The sequence below is a fragment of the Diceros bicornis genome, chromosome 4 (assembly GCF_020826845.1).
Source record: "Diceros bicornis minor isolate mBicDic1 chromosome 4, mDicBic1.mat.cur, whole genome shotgun sequence".
NCBI lineage: Eukaryota > Metazoa > Chordata > Mammalia > Perissodactyla > Rhinocerotidae > Diceros > Diceros bicornis.
Window position 1 is genome coordinate 32,853,956 of NC_080743.1, and position 19,961 is coordinate 32,873,916.

At 35.8% G+C, this 19,961-nt stretch overlaps 1 protein-coding gene across 1 annotated transcript in view; it reads right to left on the minus strand.

Moving 5' to 3' along the window:
* The window catches only part of DPYD (dihydropyrimidine dehydrogenase), a 776,746-nt gene that overhangs the window by 323,295 nt on the left and 433,490 nt on the right, over positions 1 to 19,961 (minus strand). The window contains exon 14 of the mRNA XM_058538603.1: positions 1,072 to 1,236. Coding sequence (XP_058394586.1) covers positions 1,072 to 1,236 — 165 coding nt within the window. The remainder of the gene's footprint in view (positions 1 to 1,071; positions 1,237 to 19,961) is intronic.

Genomic DNA, 19,961 nt, shown 5'->3' on the forward strand with positions numbered 1-19,961 from the left:
GAGGAAGATCAATTGTATTCTAAGCGATTATATTTTGATTCAAGGTAAGAGAGAATTTTGAAACAAATAGAACTTTCTAAATGAGGAAAAAAAAAAATATGATGGTCTGGCCAATAGTGTGATATCTAAAGTCCCTTTGTAAGATTTTCTGATTTATCAGTTTGTGGGCAAATATCCACAGATTTCATCAGATTTTTAAATATTTATCATTAGAATACTTGGAGTGTTTTCATTTGTTTTTGAAGGATTAATGTAGAAAAATCTTTTCTCCAACATAAACACACACATTGCCCCACAGCTCAACCTCCATTCACTACCAGCTCATTGAGAGAGAGACAGAGAGACAGGGAGAAATGTGTGTGTGCGTGTGTGCGTGCATGGGGGGTGGGATGGTGAGGGGGAAACGGGAGACAGAGAATGAATGCATAACATTAAGAACAACCCTAACCAATTATTGAAGAGAAACTACTATCTGTAGGTTAAAAAACTACAGACAACATATAAAAATCCACAAAGGAACGAAATATTATATGTAAGTCTGATTTTACTGTAATATTTGTGCACAGTACTTTAAAAGAACAAAAGGCTTTATAAAAGATAGTTGACTCACTTAGTATAAGGGTTAAAATTATTTGGTAAATTATTTCCCACTGAAAAAATATAAATAAACTATATAAGAAGATATTCTGCTTCTGCCTCAGGTTTATATTTAAAATGATTTATAGTCTGCAATTTCTTCCTAAGGTCACCACCTTCATAAATACTAGCTACATAGAGTGAAAACCAACTCAATAAAATGAGTATTTCATTTCTCTTCCTCCTGGTTATGTAGATACTTCTTCCATCTACATGGCACCCATTTATAACAAAGCCTCACATTGTGTGGATTTTTATGAGTTCTTGAGCTTTTCTTTCTTTTTTATCTTTCTATGCATCAGCAAAGCAACTGGCAGATTCTTTAATAAAATATATTATACACATTAATATTTATAAGCCTATGAATTGGATGTTTAAATAAACATTCACCAACTTATGCCAATTCTTTTGTTTTAGACGTTAAATCACACTTACATTGTTTGGAAAGTCAGCCTTTAGTTCAGCGACACTTTGACACCAATATGCAGCCGTTTTCTCACTGATGAGCTCAATATTCAGGAAGGAGCTTTGTCCAGGGCCATACAAGGGGCCAGAGGTGATCCCCCGGATGATTCTGGGTGAAACATTTGTCACAATGTCCTGATGAAAGAGCAAAGATATCAGGTCTCCTTTTGACAAAGAAAAACTATGATCTTCAATCACATTGATCATTATCATATTAAGCATTATTCTATGCTTATTTCCATATGACAATATTTTACTAAGTCCCTTCTCACATTTTTACAGAAGAATCTTTTAACTATATTTTAAAGTACAGTTGAACAAACTGCTTCCAAATGAAAGAGTAAAATAAAATATTTTTTAGCTTTATTTAAATTAGTTCCTGTAATTGTAAGGTTAGCATAATAAAAAAATAAAAATATGTAAATTCATTTACACTGGTTTTGGGCATATACATTTTAACTTGTTTGCAATTAAATAATAAATAAAAACATGATTAAAATGTAAGAATATCATTTCAGTCTATTTAATCTAAGTATCTCCAAAGAGATTTTAACTCCAATAAGAGTTAATGTTCTTAGAAAAAAAATATTTTTTTTCCTAAAAAGTAATTCCAATGTAAATCAGCCAAGGAGTACACATTAGTAATACTGACTCATCAAACTCTAACCCACACTCTAACAAAATAACTAGATCTACTTACGTATAAGATTCTAACTATAAATCCACATTCAACGAGAACTCACTTTTCCCAAGACTGAAATGAGGATATCAATAACTTCCTGATAACTATAAACAGTAAACAGTCAAATTAACTTGCTTGTTAAGTGTAATTAACAATCCACAATTACTTCTAAAGTTGCATTAACAAAGAACAGTAACATTCTTACATTACTAAAAACTAAAAAGAAACAAAGAAGGAAAATGTTTCTTCAGCCAACTTCCAATTAAAACTAATTTTGAGTAAAGGTCATTTAGTTAAGGATTTATCAGAATTAGTCATTTAAGTACCCCTCCTCACCATCTTGTCACTTTTAGTGAGATAACATGCACCCCCATTAGTATATAGCAATTAAGGTCAATTTACATATTTTAATTAAGAACCACCCCATATAAAACAATTAGTGTAATAGGCATACTAACTGGATTTCATAACATTTGGACGTTTTTCCAACTAGATAGACAGGAAACCTTAATTAGCATTAATTAGTGCTGATCTGCATATGTTTGATAAGGCATACCCTTGCCACAAAAGATTATTTATTCCTGAATCTGCCAAATGCTACAGTTGCAGAGGATAAAAGGACTTTTCTTCACATTGCATGTTAATTTCTGGTAATTTACATTCACTTTTACATTGGAATTAGTATATTATAAAATAAATGGTATAAACGTTGCAATAAGCCTCTTTAAATATGTACATTTTTACTTATAAGAATCCTGCCAGTTAATGTTTTACTAATTAAGCCATTCCACTTCTATTGTAATTGTGGGCAACACCAACAGCCTTACTTTGGTTTGTTATTGTGAGACCGTGTTACACAATCTTACTGGATAAAATAACAAGAAGAGTCACTCCAGGAAGCTCAAGCCTAGTGGGTCAAATTTCTATCTTGGCGAATGCTTAAAAGTGTGCTCTGCATCCCTGCATCCCTGCAGGTGGCTTCTGTGCAGCTCACCCTGTAGGTACTCCTGTGCTGCCATGGTCTGAGAAGACAATTCTTGAAATGTTTCGCTCAAATGAGGCTGGTTTTCTTCTACGTTCCAATTTTTTCTTTTTTCTCTTTTTTTTTTTTTTGTTTGAAGAAGATTAGCTCTGAGCTAACATCCGATGCCAATCTTCCTCTTTTTGCTGAGGAAGATTGGCCCTGGGCTAACATCTGTGCCCATCTTCCTCTACTTTATATGGGACGCCGCCACAGCATGGCTTGACAAGCGGTGCGCCGGCGTGCTCCTGCGATCTGAACCTGCAAACCCTGGGCCGCTGAAGCAGAGCACGTGCACTTAACCTCTATGCCACAGGGCTGGCTCCCTATGTTCCAATTTTTAAGAGCCATACTTTCAAGCCTGAGGTCCTCCTTTCCTTTGCTATACTCCCTACTCTAAATACTCTTCACCTAGATAAGTCCAATCTAGGCCACAGGCTGTGCCCTACACAAGAGAACTTGGCCAAGAAGGTGAATGGAGTCCATATTTAGTTCACCAAGTCAAGGGCCCTCCCACTGGGTAGTTCCACAAATAAAGGGGCACCTGTTTTAAATGACTATTCTGTAATTTATATCGACCTGGAAGCAGTGCTTTCTGCTTATTCAACAAAACTTTTATGTGTTAGCAGCACCACTGCACCTGCCCTTTCTTTGAGACTTAGCTTAGACTTCAGTCCCTTTGGGAAGCCCTTCTGATCTCCAACACCAAGTCTTAATAAGATGCTCTGACTCATGCCAGCATCATCGCAATACGTACCTTCCCCAATTGGCACTCTTAACACCTTGTATTGCGATTGTCTATATTCTGGTGAACCCTCCACTAGAGTATAAGCTTTGGAAAGGAAGAAACTATATCTCGTTTACTATTACATGCCCAGCTTCTGGCCTGGCCTTTAGTAGGTGCTCAAATAAATATTTTTTCGAAGGAGCCTAGACTAAAACCCTAGGCACTAGAATAAGTCTCATCCTGAGGCTTGGGACTATGAGGTATTTATTGCTGGCCTCATTCTGTTGCGGAACAGACTAGGAGATTTGGGTTTATATTCAAATTTCAGGTACTGGCTCTGTGCTTAGATCCTTTCTTACTAGTCCATTCCTCTAGAATTGGGGTCCTCGCTTCCCCTGATCCCTCAGGGGGTCCCTCTCCCCGAGACCCCACTATGGTTAGGTCCTAGTACCAGCATGTTGTGATACAGATTGCCCATTGCTCCCCGCTCCTCCTCCCAGCCTACTGCAGAGCCTCAATGACAGGAATTGCTTGAACTTCATCACCTTGTAACTTCTAAGACCTTCCTGATTGCTGCCCCCAAATTGTTGGGTTTATCTGATCTCTAGGATTCAAACAGAATGGTCCCATTCAGATGCAATCTATTAGCCTTAGTCTGGTTCAGGTGGATGTGAATTCCTAACCTGGTCCAAGGCCACCTAGGGGATTGCTTAGCTGATGAGCCTATCAGGACCTTAACCAACTATAGTTGCCTCTTGTAACCGCTCATCAAGCCATGTATCTGTGCCCTAGGCTGGGCCCACATCTTCATAATATGTGCTAGGAAATGTTTTAATATCATAAAATAAAAAAGATACAGAATGGAAGAGTTGTACCTATACTGAATAAAGAAAAACTTGACAGTCCAGGAATTTTAAGCCATATGCTATTTTACAGCAACCCTCCTAACAACTATTAGGCCAGCAGCCCACAATAGCCAAAAAGGTCAATAGGCTGACAAGATTTAATTAGAGGACAGTCAAGCAAATGCTTCTTTCTTAAAATGTCCCCCTTCAGTGATACCTTAAAACCTAAAATTCTACCTGTAGAGATTTTTCCTTTGTGTACTGTGAGTCAAGTTTATCGTTAATGTTGGAGATGTTTTATTTTTCTCTTCTATAATCCAGTGTTAAGCTGTAAACATACCATGGGAGGATTATCAGTGATCTCCTTAACCAAGATCAAACAGGAAGTACAAGGCAAATCAAAGAGAAATTTTATCTACTTTATGATAGGGATTGTTTATTCCTTTATGTTGATTTATGATAGGGAGTGTTTCTCTAAACAGGTCAGTTTTCTCTTTCCTTAACTAAGCAAAGAAGAAAGACCCTTAACAACTGCCCAAATTACAAATGCTTACTGCATAGAACTTGTCAGCTATCAATGAGTCAATTGTTACCATCACAGCAATTTAAAAATTCAACATAGTCCAAATTCAACTACAGTGCTGAAATTCTAGTATGGTCACCTGGTGATAAATCAGTGATAGAAATGTTATTCTAGGTTTTCTTTCCCAAATTCAGTCATCTTTCTTACTACTTTGTCAAAAACCTTCTCCACTGACTTGAGACTTCTTAGAATTTTAAAATTAAGTGAAAGATGAATGAAAACTTGAATATAACCAATTATCCTTGGTTATATGATTACAGTTAGAGCTTCAATAATTGGGCAATAACTTACTAAAGCTTTTGACCTGGGAATACTTGAATTTGAGTATGATTTTATAAGATAATATTTTGCTTTAATATTTAATAGCTAAATCATATTAGCATTGCTTAAGGGAGTTAATATAACAAAATAAACATAATCAAGAAGAGTTAGAACAGATAAGAGTTCATTCTCTATAACAAAGAAGATGAATTACCATAGTTCTAAACTTCAGTGCATTAACAGTATCCAGATTTTTTAAAATTGATGTTTATAGATAAGGAAGTATTAGGTGATATCTCTGCTTTATGTGATACTATAACTACCATTATAAAATCGAGTGTTAGTGACCTCAACGTTTGAAGTGACGATAGTGATTTTTCAGCATTAGTAAAGAGATTTAAATGGTAAACAGACTGATTATATTTGTTTAAGTTCATTTACTTGACCTCTCTTCTCCTGAAAAACCATAGTGTTTCCATGGTTACTGGATGAAGATAGTCACAATGGCCTCAAAGAATAGAAAAAGGAAACTTTGCAGAGATGTCTTGGTAAGAGACTAGGAAAAGAACTGGGATCCAAAAAACTTGGATGAAAATGAAAAATAAAATTTGCAGAGTGAACCAGAGCTACTATACCACAACAGATGAATTTTAGAAATATGTTTTTGAGTGAAAAGAGTAAGCTGTGGCAAAATATCTAGATTATGATCCCTAAAACAAGCAAAACAATACAAAATATTATTTAGTGAAACATACTTATGTGACCAAATACAAATGTAAGTAAGAGAATAATTTAAAAAAATTCAGGAGAGCGGTTATCTCTTGGAGTAGGCAGATGCTGGGGGAGAAATTGGGGATAGTGGAGCAAGAATGGCTTTCTAAAAGTATTAGTGGTATATAATTTTAAAGAAAATACAGAAACACATGGTAGAATGAGAAATCTGTTTAATAAGCTTTGTGGTAGCATAATGCATATCGTTATAAGCCTTCAAGAAAGTTTTATCAGTTTACCTGGAAACCTATAACTTAAATCTTAGGGATATTTGTTCCTTTTTTTTTTTTTTTGCTGAGGCAGATTCGCCCGGAACTAACATCTGTGCCAATCTTCCTCCATTTTGTGTGTGGGTTGCTGCCACAGCATGGCTGATGAGTCGTGTAGGTTCATGCCAGGGATCTGAACCTGTGAACCTGGGCCTCCAAAGCAGAGTGCACCAAACTTAACCATTACTCCATAGGGCTGCCCCCTATCTGTTCCTTTTTTGATTCCCAAGATTCTACTGTGAATTGGTTGTTTTTGTCAAACAAATCTTTCAGTTATTTGGTTTTACAAGCTAGGATTTCACAAATGAAATGCACTGCAGGACAAATTGTCTTCTAAAATATATCACTTTCTGTATGAGTGGGGTTTTAACTATATATTATTTCGTAAAAGAGGAGAATCACTTTGAGATTAAATCCAACAATAAATATCCTTTCTATAATATGATTCCATCATTATAAATCTGGCATACTGCTACCCTGGGAATAGCAAAAAGTAAAACAAAATTCAACAGTGGCCCAGTTTCCAGTGCAACTCCACTATTATGAAAGAACTCTCTAACATTTTATTTTCTTCATAAACTAAGTATATTAATATTTGATTACTCCCCAAAATAAACTTTATAATGGTCAGAATAATCTCTACTTAGTTGTTTTGGAGGGTGGAATGGACAGGATGAGAATTTGTTCTTGATACATTAATTTTTCCATCCTGATGTCTTGTATAAAGAGAGCACTCAAAAACCTGAATTAGTGACAAAATTTACACATTTGTTATCAGGAACTTTAAATCTGTCTATCCACATGGAAAACACAATAAACAAGAATAACAATGTTATCCTAGAAATACAAGATAAATTACCAGAGAAAGAGTGGTGTTGAAACTGCAGAAACAATAATAATTTAGATTTTTATGGCATAAATCTTTCACATACATCATCTCATTTGGTCTTCACAACTCTCTCATCATGCTGCTAATGCTAAAACCAAGGCTTAGAGAAATTAAAGTGACTTGTCCACTGTTGCACCTATCTAGTGAGCATTAGAGACGAGACTAGAATTCAAGTGTATTTATGTGATATGAATAATAATAATATTAGTGACCTCTTAACATTTGACGTATGTGATAATAATTAGGACTGATTTTAGTTGCAAGAAAAATAAATCACCTTGAACAAGTTAAATTAAAAAGAAGTAAGATGTGGTATATTTACTTTAAGGAAAAGGAATATTTCACATAATGCAATGAAGGAAATGCAGCTGTAGGGAATGTTTCTCCATCTCTTCTCTCTGCATCTCTCTTCATTCTTCTCTCTCTCTACAGAAGGCTTCCTGTCTCAGTTCATATGATAGAACACAGGCCCCTGACAGGTCCCAAGTTTACAAGTTACAGGTATAGTCAATCCCCAAAACGTATAACCCTGGTGGCAGAGATGCTGATGGGCTTAACTTGGGTTCAATATTCACCCTGTCTAATTAACTACATCTAGCAGGGTAGAGTTAATTAGAATTCACGTAGATGCTCATATAAACAAATATGGAGTAACTAAAAGCTGAGCAAGTAGTCTTAAAGGAGTCTACTAGACCATGCAGGTTCACCTTAGAAAGCTCAGAAGAAAATACCATATAGATATTGATAAAGTGTAATTAACTAGGGAAATGGCTGTAAAACAGAAAATAATTATCATTTAGTGAAATGAAACTCTCCATAGTCTTGAATCAACCATGATAATCCATTCCCTACTCCTGCGGCCCAAAGCCTTGCAAGATCAAAGTTCTAAGAACTCTCTGAAATCCTCTCATGTTTTAGGCTACATTGGGAATTGTGTAATTCCCGTGTGTTGGTGTGATGGACTGTCAGTCTTGGACTGGACGGAATCTCAGTTTTGGGCTGGAAAAAAACAAGTAACATCAACACGTTTTGTTCTAGAATGCATAGGAAAATATTAGGCTTAAAGAGGGGAACTTGAATGGAAACTGAATAGACTCTACTACATGTCAAGGGAGAAACTTTACTCACATGCTCTCTAGTGCTCACCTTGGGCCAAATGTCCCCATCTCTTGAGAGTGTCAAACATCTAAAGGATTTGGTGTCTCACACTGTACAAGTATGGAGATTAATTTTCTAATTTTATTTATGTTTGTCTGTAAAATACGGAGTCACAGATTTGTGCAGCCTTTTGTCTTTCCTCTTGATGCCTGACGTGTGGTATTTTATAAATAAATATTTATTCTTTCATCAACTCATCAGCTTCAGAAACAGTCAAAACAGAAGTTGTGAGAGTTCACTTGACTGGCCTGAACTAGTGCATGGGCTGAGGCTGGAAATTCAATAGGAATTAAGGATGGGAAGACTCTATAGAGTTGGGTGAGATTAGAGACTCTTGAGTGACTATTCTAAGGAGTTCAAACTTTTTTCTGCAGGCTTTGAGAATCCATTGTGTTCTGTCTCCCATTCAAGTTATTAATACGAATAGCTCACAGCAGCTGTGCATTCACAGAGATAAGTTTTACAAGAAACAGATGAAGAGCTTTTTCAGTGCTGATATCAGATGGATTAGAACGTGATTAATCAACAGACAGACTGATTAAATTATTGGGTTCACTGTTCAGATAAGAGGTTTTGGATATACTGTGCCAAACTGTAATTAACTTAGAAATTTCTGCTGGCCTGCTTATAAGGTGATCACGTGATATGCTTCGAAGAAATCTTTTAAGGCCCAGAACAGCAGCTGCGAAGGTGTAAGCATGAGTCAGTTCTAATAATTACTAAACATATTCAAGTATTAGAGAAGAATTTTCGTTGAAAATGATAAATTTTTTTTAAAAGCTTTACTTTTTATAAAACTTCTATAAATCCTCCGGTTTTACTCTAGAAGCCACTGTAATGGCTATTATTTAAGGAGGGGCCATCTAAAACAATCAGATAGGAGCTTCCCATTTCTGCAAAATTGTTAACAAGATATTGAGAGAAATCCTCGCAATATAGCACATTAAAAAATACTGGAAAGGATATGAAAAAAGAAAAGCAAAAGATGCACAACTGTACTGGTGTCAAAATAAGGAAATTACTTGGAGATCAGAAAAGACAACAAAGCAGAGACCCACAGGGACAAACTAGCTGTACAGCAATGTTTGCCCTCAACGTTTCTGTCGGTCCCCAGTGGCCTAGAGCCTGAGTTCTAATGGCTTCCAAACCTCTGAGAGAGCAGACAAAGTCAGGGCTGGAGCATGGTGGCAGGTAAATTAGAAACCTCCACATAAAGGCAGGACCAACAAAACGCAATGCTCTCAGTCTGTGAGCTAGAAAATAACCCTAGGGAAATAGTGGGGCATGTGTCCACGTCAGCCTTCATACTGGGTTTTTTTAATTTTTGGTGAGGAAGATTAGCCCTGGGCTAACATCCATGACCATCTTCCTCTACTTTATATGTGGGACACCTGCCACAGCATGGCTTGATAAGCGGTGCGCAGGTCTGTGCCCGGGATCCGAACCTGCGAACCCCAGGCCGCCAAAGCACAGCGTGCAAACTTAACCATTACACCACCAGGCCGGCCCCTCAGCCTTCATATCAGGTGAAAAAGAAAACGTTTCCCCCGAGAATTCAAACTTGAGTGGGCTCCAAAATCACAAGTTGAAAATTTGGTTCAAAAGTAGCTCCTGGTCATGGTGTCCTCTGATGACTAGTAGAAGCAATCTCAAACCCTCTCTCAAAGAAATTTTACCCCAGGTATCAAAAAATTCCCATAAATAAATTTCCAAGGAATGTGAGCTTGCAATAGAATTCTGCTAAACAAATGAGAAAAAAAGACATTCTAGGTGAGAGTCAGTAGGAAGAAAAGCTACAAAATCAGATTTACAAAAAAATACAGATACTGATGTTAAAAAAGAGCCAGTAGGCCCAAAATGGAGTCATTTGCCCCCCACAACAGCAAACCAAGATTTAATTGCAGTCTCAACTCTTCCCAGAAATGTAATCTCATCAACTAGTCTGGAATCTTTTGGTCAGTACCAATGAGGTAATCTGTTATGTGGGCCCTCTCCATTGGCCCCAGAGGAAAAAGAGGCAATCTGCATGATAAAACCCTTGCTATTCCCTTCTCCCCAAAGAGAAGACGTCCTGGCCCAAAATAATCCTTTCTTTTCATTTGCTAATAACTCCCTTGCCTTACCCTTCCTCCTATAAAAACCTTCCATTTTGTACAACCCCTCTGAGTGCCCTTCAAGTTTCTGGATGGGATGCTGCCCAATTCATGAATGGCTTAATAAAGCCAATTAGATCTTCAAATTTACTCAGCTGAATTTTGTTTTTTAACATTGACATTATCAGATATAGAATACAAAATAAAAGTTTAATATGTTTGAAAAATAAAAAAGAGACTTCAATTTATAATCAAAGAACAAGAAACTCAAATTTACCATGAAAAATTTAAATAAAAGCAAAAAGAATTTCTAGAAATAAAAAAATAATAGTAATCAGGAAAAACAAAGAATTTTAATTGTTTGGGGTAGATAAGAGGTTAGACATAGCTGAAGAGAATCAGTCAATTTGATGATACATCTCAGAAAATAACCTGAAAGGCAGTACCCACAAATGAGATGCAAAATATGATAGAAAAGTTAAAAGACATGGAAGGAGATTTAGGAGACAGGGTGAGAATGAAAGGGGAAATTGTAATCATGGGCCCTCTGGGACCAGTTCAACTGACCCCATCTCTTATCAACAGAGTCATTAAGGATTGTCTGTCAGAAAATCTGCAAAGTCATGTAGCCAGGCCATGCGCAAAAGAAGAAATCATGACCTAAATGGACCTTGGAACCAAAGATGCTCCTTCCCATGGAACCCGAGGACCAGAACACGACCAGAACTTGCAAGTCAGGGTCTGTTATCAGAAGCAAGGGGAGGAAGATCCGGTGTTAAAATTCCTTCCCCACCTCATCAAAAATGTTTAGAAACCCATCAGAAAAGTTTAGAACCCTGTCATAAATGTTTAAAAACTTACCATAAATGCTTGAAGCCCACCAGTCAAAACCTCTCCCACCAGTGTTTCCGTGTGCCAGCATATTCTCCCTAACCTCTTAAATTTTGCCCCAAATCCTGAATCGGGGAGACTGATCCGAGGTCACTCATCCCCTGTCTCCCTGCAGATTGATGTTGCAGAATAAAGCTGATCTCTTTTCCCAAAGGCTGATGCCATAATTAACTGGCTTGTTTACATGCATCAGGAAGAGAACCCCAATTTTTTGCAGTAACAAAATCAAATTGGAGCTCACAAGAAGATAATGGGGAGAATCCAGGGAAGCAATATCAAAGCCCGGTAGTTGAGAGTTACTGTAAATATTCAATAACGTTACCTTTCCACCTTGTTATGAAAAGAAGTTAATTTTGTCAATTTGCTATTTTCCTGTTTAACCTGAGTGGTGATTCAAGGGTCACAAGGATTTATGAGCTTGTTTTACAGAATAAAGAGAATGCCTTCAAGGATCATCCCCAGCTGCCACTGACGCCCAGAAGTCAGATTGCCAGGGGCTTATTGGGAGTGAAAGAAAAGTGGATTATCCTTTTGTTTCTCTGAAACTCTTCCTGCCCGACCCATTAGCTCTATAAAACTCCCTGCCTTCTTCTCTTGTTAAGGTGGATTTGAGAGAACCCATGCTCCCGCCTTCTCATCTTGGCCAATTTGAATAAATCTTTCTCCATCTCCAAGCGCCAATGTCTCAGTGTTGGGCTTACTGCGCATCAGGCACAAGAATTTGAGACTAAGATGTTCAGTAACAATTTTTCAACGGATACTGTCAGAGAGTTAATAGAATTAATGAGACACCAATCTTCAGATTCAGGGACACTAAAAAACTCAGGGAAATAGTTTTTTTAAAAAAATTAATATCTTGTAGTAAAAAAAGCACCAAAAACAAAGAGAAGACTTAAAAAGTAACCGTAGAAAAAAAGACTACCTACAAAGGAAACACAGATTGATAGCAAACATCTTGGTAGTGTCAATGGAAGTCAGAAGACAGTAAAATATTTTCTATAAAGAAGAAATGTTAACTGAGAATTGCATACCTTCAAAATGATAACTCAAGAAAGAAAATAAAATAGTGATACTTTCAAGCAAAAGAAATGATGAGCAAATAATATACAGCAGAGAAAATGAATGAACTAATGCTAATTCAACTAAGATAAGATTTGAAAAACAAAACATTGAACAACAAGAAAAAACAATTTGCATAAAAATATAAACTGTATGAATATATTTATATGAAGTATAAAAAGAGACAAAACTAAACTGCGTACTGTTTAGGGACACATATGTGGTAAGACATACAAAAGCACGAAAACGATTATCACAAAATCTACGTCATTACTTCTAGAGGAAAGAGAAAGGAACATAACTGAGGAGAGTTACATAGAGAGTCAAAGATACAGGAATTATATGTTCTCCATCTTATCATGTGAAGTGAGAAAAAAGGTATTCATTTTATTATTTCTTAAACTGTATATCTAAATTACATACACTTTCTTATGCATGCTACATTTTGCAGTAAGAAAAAAAACCAAAACCCCCAAAATTTATCAAGTACAAGAAAAAAAAATAGGACGCAGACCTGAAAGTAGAAGTATTCTACAATTAGCTGTCTAAGACTCTAAGATTCATATGTCCCATCTCAACGTTACCACTTCTGCTGATATATACCCTGAGCAATGTTTTAGAAAGAGTACTGATTCTAGTCATTCTTCTAACAAAATGATGAGATCGCACGACATGATCACTAACATCACTTCTGGCCACCACGGATTAGAATAGCAAAAAGTCTTTTATCTATACAACTATAAAATATACAACATGGAAGCATTTCAGATTGGAAATGTTGCTATCTGAAACCTGTTTCAGTCCATGACACAAATCTACGATTTAGGGGTAATCTCAAACTCCTATTAAAATCTCTTAGGTAACACACACACACATGCTTTGGCTGTCTTAGCGAATTCGTCCCAACAATGTCCTACTGACTAAAATCCAGTATGAGGGGGGAAAAAAGTTTACTTCTGCCAAGAATCTGCAAAACCATTCAGCTAAGACAAAATCATTCACTTGAGCAAATATACAAATCTAAACTCCCTTAAATGTAAGTTAAGCAGCCATGAGATTTAATAACTGTAATAATAAAGTTTAAAGTCTGTTTTCTCATAATTCTAACACCCCTACTCAATAGCATTCTTTCATATATTAGGCCATAAAGACGCTTGTATTCTAATTACAAAACTCCATTTAAAAAATGTATTATGTCCTACAGCACTTAGCCTTGACAAACAATCGCTGGATATCACATTCAACTGAATACAAAAAGCAATCTTTATCACAGGTTAAAATTAGCCTTGGAACAATAAATGCTTTCAAAGCTATTCTAAACTCCAAACTGCTTTGCACCAGTCTCTTTTGAGGAAATGCAAACAAGTAAACTGAAGGACATTTGAAAAACTTCCTGGTTGTATCCTCTAAAGTTTTTTCAAGTTTTTATTTTTTTAGTTTCATAAGGGATAATGATGTTACACTTAACAGGTGATCAATATGGCTTCATAGGGAAAGGTGTTAAAATTAGAATCAAAACAAAACAAAAACAGATAACCAAGTAAACAAAGAAACTCTGAATTCTGGACTTGAGAATGTGTTATTCATAGTAAGTCTCTGTTTTAATTATCAGGACCACTTTTTAGGCATTACTGTAGAAAAGAAAATTGAATGGTAAAGTCTTGGCTTTGATGGGGTTTAGGACATGCTACCCCAAAATATGGCACCTGGGCATATTAAATATCTTAAGCTGAAGGAGTTTGAGAAAATGGAAGAAGCAGGAAGGTCACTCTGACACCCATCCCTCACACCAAACCTTTCTTCCCTGAAATACACCATAAAACGCCCACGTGAAAGGTACCTTCTCTGTACCAAGCGGAAGGAAGACATACTCATCACCAGATAGAGAATTTGGGGCCAAGAAATCTGTTCAAACAAACCTTGTTAAATTTACCCTTATCTTCCTGGTTACTTCTTCATTTACTAACCCTAGCTCAAATCCCTTAGTCTTGTCAATTCTTCACAAATTTATTGTTTCTTTGTCTAAAAGGTATAAAAGCTTCCTCCTCTGGTCCCTTATTTGAGTCTTCATTCTCTTGTGAAGGTTCCCATGTACATGCAAAGATTCAATAAAATTTGTATGCTTTTCTCCTGTTAATCTGTCTTTGTTAGCTTAATTTTCAGACCCAGCCAAGGATCCTAACAGAATCCAGGAAAACTTTTTCCTACCCTACAAATGGATTTGTCAGTTGGTTTAAACCTAGTATTCTGAAATAATATACTTTCTTGTCTACTCATTCTTCAGAAGACAGTATGAAATGGAGAATTTCACCATTTAAATTACTTAATAAATTACTTTAATCATGATAACTATTAATTCTGAAAATGGTGTAATCAAAAGCATAACGAAAAAGAGGTAGGCAGATGGAAATGCTGGATAGAACCATAAAATAAACATTCTTACAGGTTAACCTAAAAATAAACTGGTTCCTGGTAGAGATGTTATAATCAAAATTTTCGGATCAATTCTGATTAAAACACTGATTTGAGACTGTACCACTAGCTTGCTGAAGTAGCCTTAGAGATTATTAGATGAGTAGAAGGAACAACTCAGTGGGCAGTTTTCCTTTGGGCTGTAATCACATTCTGACTTTAAATATATTCAAAATTAATTAATTAAATAACAATAACAACAACAATAAATACATTTTAAGTAGCAATGAATTCATTTAAATGTTTGTCTGGGTGTCAAGACTGATAAAAGCATCTCCAAATGACTGCTTATATTTGTATCGTGCTCTACAATCATCATCTGTGCTTTCACATGTATGATAAAATTTAACACTCTTGAACATTCTATGAAATGAGACGGCATTTTCCAAGGGTGTTTGCTGGGACATTTGGGGACAGATGGGAAGTTCTGTGACCAGACTATCTTGGGAAAACATCAAAGAGATAGCTCCCTTGGTGATCCACAATGTACATAAGCATATCAAAGGCCTTGAGATATCCAGTGCTAAACCTACCTGTCAAACTTTCTATAATCCATTATCTCACAAACCTGCTGGACTCTGAAACTTTTTTTCATGTATTACCAATTAATATCCCGCATGACATTAATATTTTGTAGAAAATGGATTATGATATATATAATAGCATACATAGAGGTCTCGAAAATTTTTTATCATGTACCTATAAGTAAAAGCAAACTTTTGACCATGCATCTCCAAATAAATCATTTACGAAAACAGAAATCAGAAAAAAGAAAAAAAGAGGTCCGGCCTGGTGGCATAGTGATTAAGTTCGCGTGTTCCTCTTCGGTGGCCCAGGGTTTGTCAGTTCAGATCCTGGGTGCAGACCTACTTACCGCTCATCAAGCCATGCTGAGGCTGTGTCCCACACAGAAGAACTAGAAGGACCTATAACTAGGATGTGTAACTATGTACTGGGGCTTTGGGGAGAAAAAAGAAAAAGAGGAAGATTGGCAACAGATATTAGCTCAAGGTGAATCTCCCTCAAAAAAAAAAAAAGAAAAAAAAGAGATAAAAATAACATAAATAGATACTTTCTTACCATATCCCAGTGTTTTAGGGACGTCTGAACTCAAAATGCACAGAAAGCCATTGAAAAAGGTCTGTCTGGAGTGCAAAAAGAAGAGGGATCTGTCCAGAAAGGAAGTTAAAAATCTGCCCTACAAAGGACAGGAAGATTGTCCAGAGCAGAGGTCAGTAAACTTCTACTGCAAAGAGTCAGATAATATATATTTTAGGCTTTGTATGTAATATGATCTCTGTGACAACTACTCAACTCTGCCATTGTCACATGAAAGAAGTCATAGACAAAATATAACAAATAAGCATGTCTATGTTCCAATGAAAATTTATTTATGGACACTAAAATTTGAATTTCATTTGTTATGTATTGACCACTTGTTTATTTTTTACTGCTACCTATATGAATTTCATATAATTTTCACAAGTCATAGATAATATTCTTCTTTTGATTTTTTCCCAATCATTTAAAAATGTAAAACTCATTCTTAGCTCAGGGCTATACAAAAACAGGCAGAAGGCCAGATCGGCCAGTGGGCTGTAGTTTGCAGATCCCTTGTCGCAAGTGTGAAGGGACAGATTAAAGAAGAAAGCCAAGGATAACTACAGAGGATGAAGTAAAGCATCTTTTTGATTTTCCTACTAAGTTTCAAGGGTGAAACATGAATAATTTAGTCAAAGATGATTCTGTTTCTTAAGACTTCATAGGGCTTAAGCCATTTAAGCTGCTTGACAATAAGTAGCAATAAGAAATCAAACATAAAACATCTTTCCACTTATTTGTGTCTTCTTCAATTTCTTTCTTTGGGAAGAGTTTGAGAAGGATAGGTATTAAATCTTCTTTGAATGTTTGGTAGAATTCACCCATGAGGCTATCTGGTCCTGGACTTCTGTTTGTTAGGAGGTTTTTGATTACTAATTCAATCTCCTTGCTAGTAATCAGTCTGTTCAAATTTTTTATTTCATCTTGATTCAGTCTTGGTGGGTTGTACGTTTCTAAGAATTTATCCATTTCTCCTACATTGTCCAATTTGTTGGCATATAATTGTTAATAGTTGTTTCTTATGATCATTTGTATTTTTGTGGTATCAGTTTTAACATCTCTTTCATTTCCGATTTTATTTGAGTCCTCTCTCTTTTTTTCTTGGTGAGTGTAGCTAAAGGTTTGTTAATTTTGTTTATCTTTTCAAAGAACCAGCTCTCAGTTTCACTGATTTTTTCTATTGTCTTTTTAGTCTCTATTTCATTTATTTCTGCTCTGCTTATTAACCAAGGAGGTGAAAGACCTGTATATTGAAAACTATGAGACATTAATGAAAGAACCTGAAGAAGATAAAACTAAATGCTAAGATACTTTGTGCTCATGGATTGGAAGAAGTAATATCCATTAAAATGTCCATACTACCCAAAGCAATATACAGATTCAAAGCAATCTCTATCACAATTCCAATGTCACAGAAATAGAACAAATAATCCTAAAATTTGTATGAAACCACAAAAGACCCAGAATAGCCAAAGCAATCTTGAGAAAGCAGAACAAAGCTGGAGGCATCACGCTCCCTGATTTCAAACTATATTACAAAGCTATAGTAATTGAAACAGTATGGTACTGGCATAAAAACACACAGGCCAAAGGAACAGAATAGAGAGCCCAGAAATAAGCCCATGCATATGCGGTCAATTAATTTACGACAAAGGAGCCAAGAATATACAATGGGGAAAGGACAGTCTCTTCATAACATAAACGGTGCTGGGAATATGGGACAGTCACATGCAAAAGAATCAAACTGGAGCACTATCTTACACCATATACAAAAATTAACTCAAAATGGATTAAAGACTTGAATGTAAGACCTGAAACCTAAAACTCCTAGAAGAAAACATAAGTGGTAAGCTCCTTGACAGAGGTCTTAGTGAGGATTTTTTGAATTTGACACCAAAAGCAAAAGCAACAAAAGCAAAAATTAATAAGTGGGACTACATCAAACTAAAAACCATCTGCACAGCCAAGGAAACCATCAAGAAAATGAAAAGGCAACCTACTAAATTGGAGAAAAATAATTGCAAGTCATGTATCTGATAAGGGGCAAATATCCAAAATACACAAAGAACTCATACAACTCAACAGCAAAAAAACAAACAATCCAATTAAAAAATGGGCAGAAGATCCGAATACATTTTTCCAAAGAAGACATACAGATGGCAATGAGTACATGACAAGATGCTCAGCATCATTAATCATCAAGTAAACGTAAACCAAAACCACAATGAGATATCACCTCACACCTGTTAGAATGGCTGTTATCAAAAAGACAAGAAATAACAAATGTTGGCAAGGATGGGAAAAAAGGGAACTCTTATGCACTCTTGGTAGGAATGTAAATTGGTGTGACCACTATGGAAAACAGTATGGAGTTTCCTCAAAAAATTAAAAATAGAACTACCACATGATCCAGCAATTCCACTTCTGGTTGTTTATCTGACAAAAATGAAAACACTAACACAAAAAGATCTATGTACCCCTATGTTCACTGCAGCATTATTTATAATAGCCAAGATATGGAAACAACCTAAGTGTCCATCAGTGGATGAATGGATAAAGAACATGTGGTATAGGGCCAGCCCTGATGGTCTAGTGGTGTAAGTTTGGCGCTGTCACTGCTTTGGCAGCCTGGGTTCATTTCCCGGGGGCAGAGCCACACTACCCGTCTGCCAGTTGCCATGTTGTGTCAGCGACTCACATAGAAGAACTAGAAGAACTTCTAACTAGGACATACAACCATGCATTGGGGGGCTTTGGGGAGAAAAAAAAAAGAAAATGTGGTATATATACAATGGAATATTATTCAGCCATAAAAGAGAATGAAATCTCGCCATTTCTGACAACATGGATGAACCTCGAGGGCATGATGCTAAATGAAATAAATCAGAGAAAGACAAATAGCATGTGACCTCTCTTATACATGGAATCTGAAAAAAACAAACTTACAGAAACAGAAAACAGATTAGTGGTTGCAAGATGTGGGGGACAGAGATGGGAGGGATAGTGAATTTTTTTTTTTAGTTTAAATAAATTAAATTAAAAAAAAGAAAGAAACAGCCGGTCAATATATAACAACTGATTCCAAAATATAAATTTATAGAAACAGACAGTTCAAATTTTTTAAAAACGATAACACTTTTGACAAGTTTTCAGGAAACTCCAAAATTAGTCAGAGCTGGCTCCATGGTCCTTATGGCCCTCTGTGAATAGTCAGCACTAATGTTTGCCAGCTGGAATTGTCTCTGCAAAAATGGTATAATGGAACTGCCTCTTAATACATCAAACTCATTAGGAACAAAATGTTCCTAATATCTGTAATGTTTCATAGCACTACATATAATTATTTTCAAGTTTAGGTGAGGGTTACACAAACATCATAGATCTCCAGAAGCCTTTTATCTGATAAATATAAATGTAATAAAACCTCACGGTTCTGATTACCAAAGGGTAAAGAATGAGTAATTTATACACTGCAGGCCTACAGAAGTACAGCTTGTCGCTAAAATAGCCCTAAGGGGAAGCTACAATTTAAAAGACAAAAGGAAGACAAATAAAATGCCACTATTTCCTCACCAACTTTTTTGGTTGTGGTTGATTTTTTAAAACACAGTATTATTATTACTGATTTTCTGGTAGTGAAAATAAAACAATAGTTACAAGCACCACTGTTTAATAGAGAAAAAGATGTTGAAATTCATTCATTAGCACATTGATAAATTTCTGTTTCTATAACAAAATTAAATTCTACTGATGGTTCACAACTTAGACTGTAGATACTGACCATAGCACCAAATTATGATCTTATAATTGAATTGCAATGTCTTGGATCGATTTTGTAATGGGAGTAATTTCAAAATAATCTTATTTCTTTTTTGAAATGGTTACAAATCTAATATATAGAGAAATGTAGAAGATATCAAGTACCTGAACCATTGCAAGTAATGTATCTGATTGCCTCCTTAGATAAGATGCAAGATATGGGCTAAAAAAAAAAACTTAAATAATTGCTTATTCACATGGAAAAGGATTCTAATATTA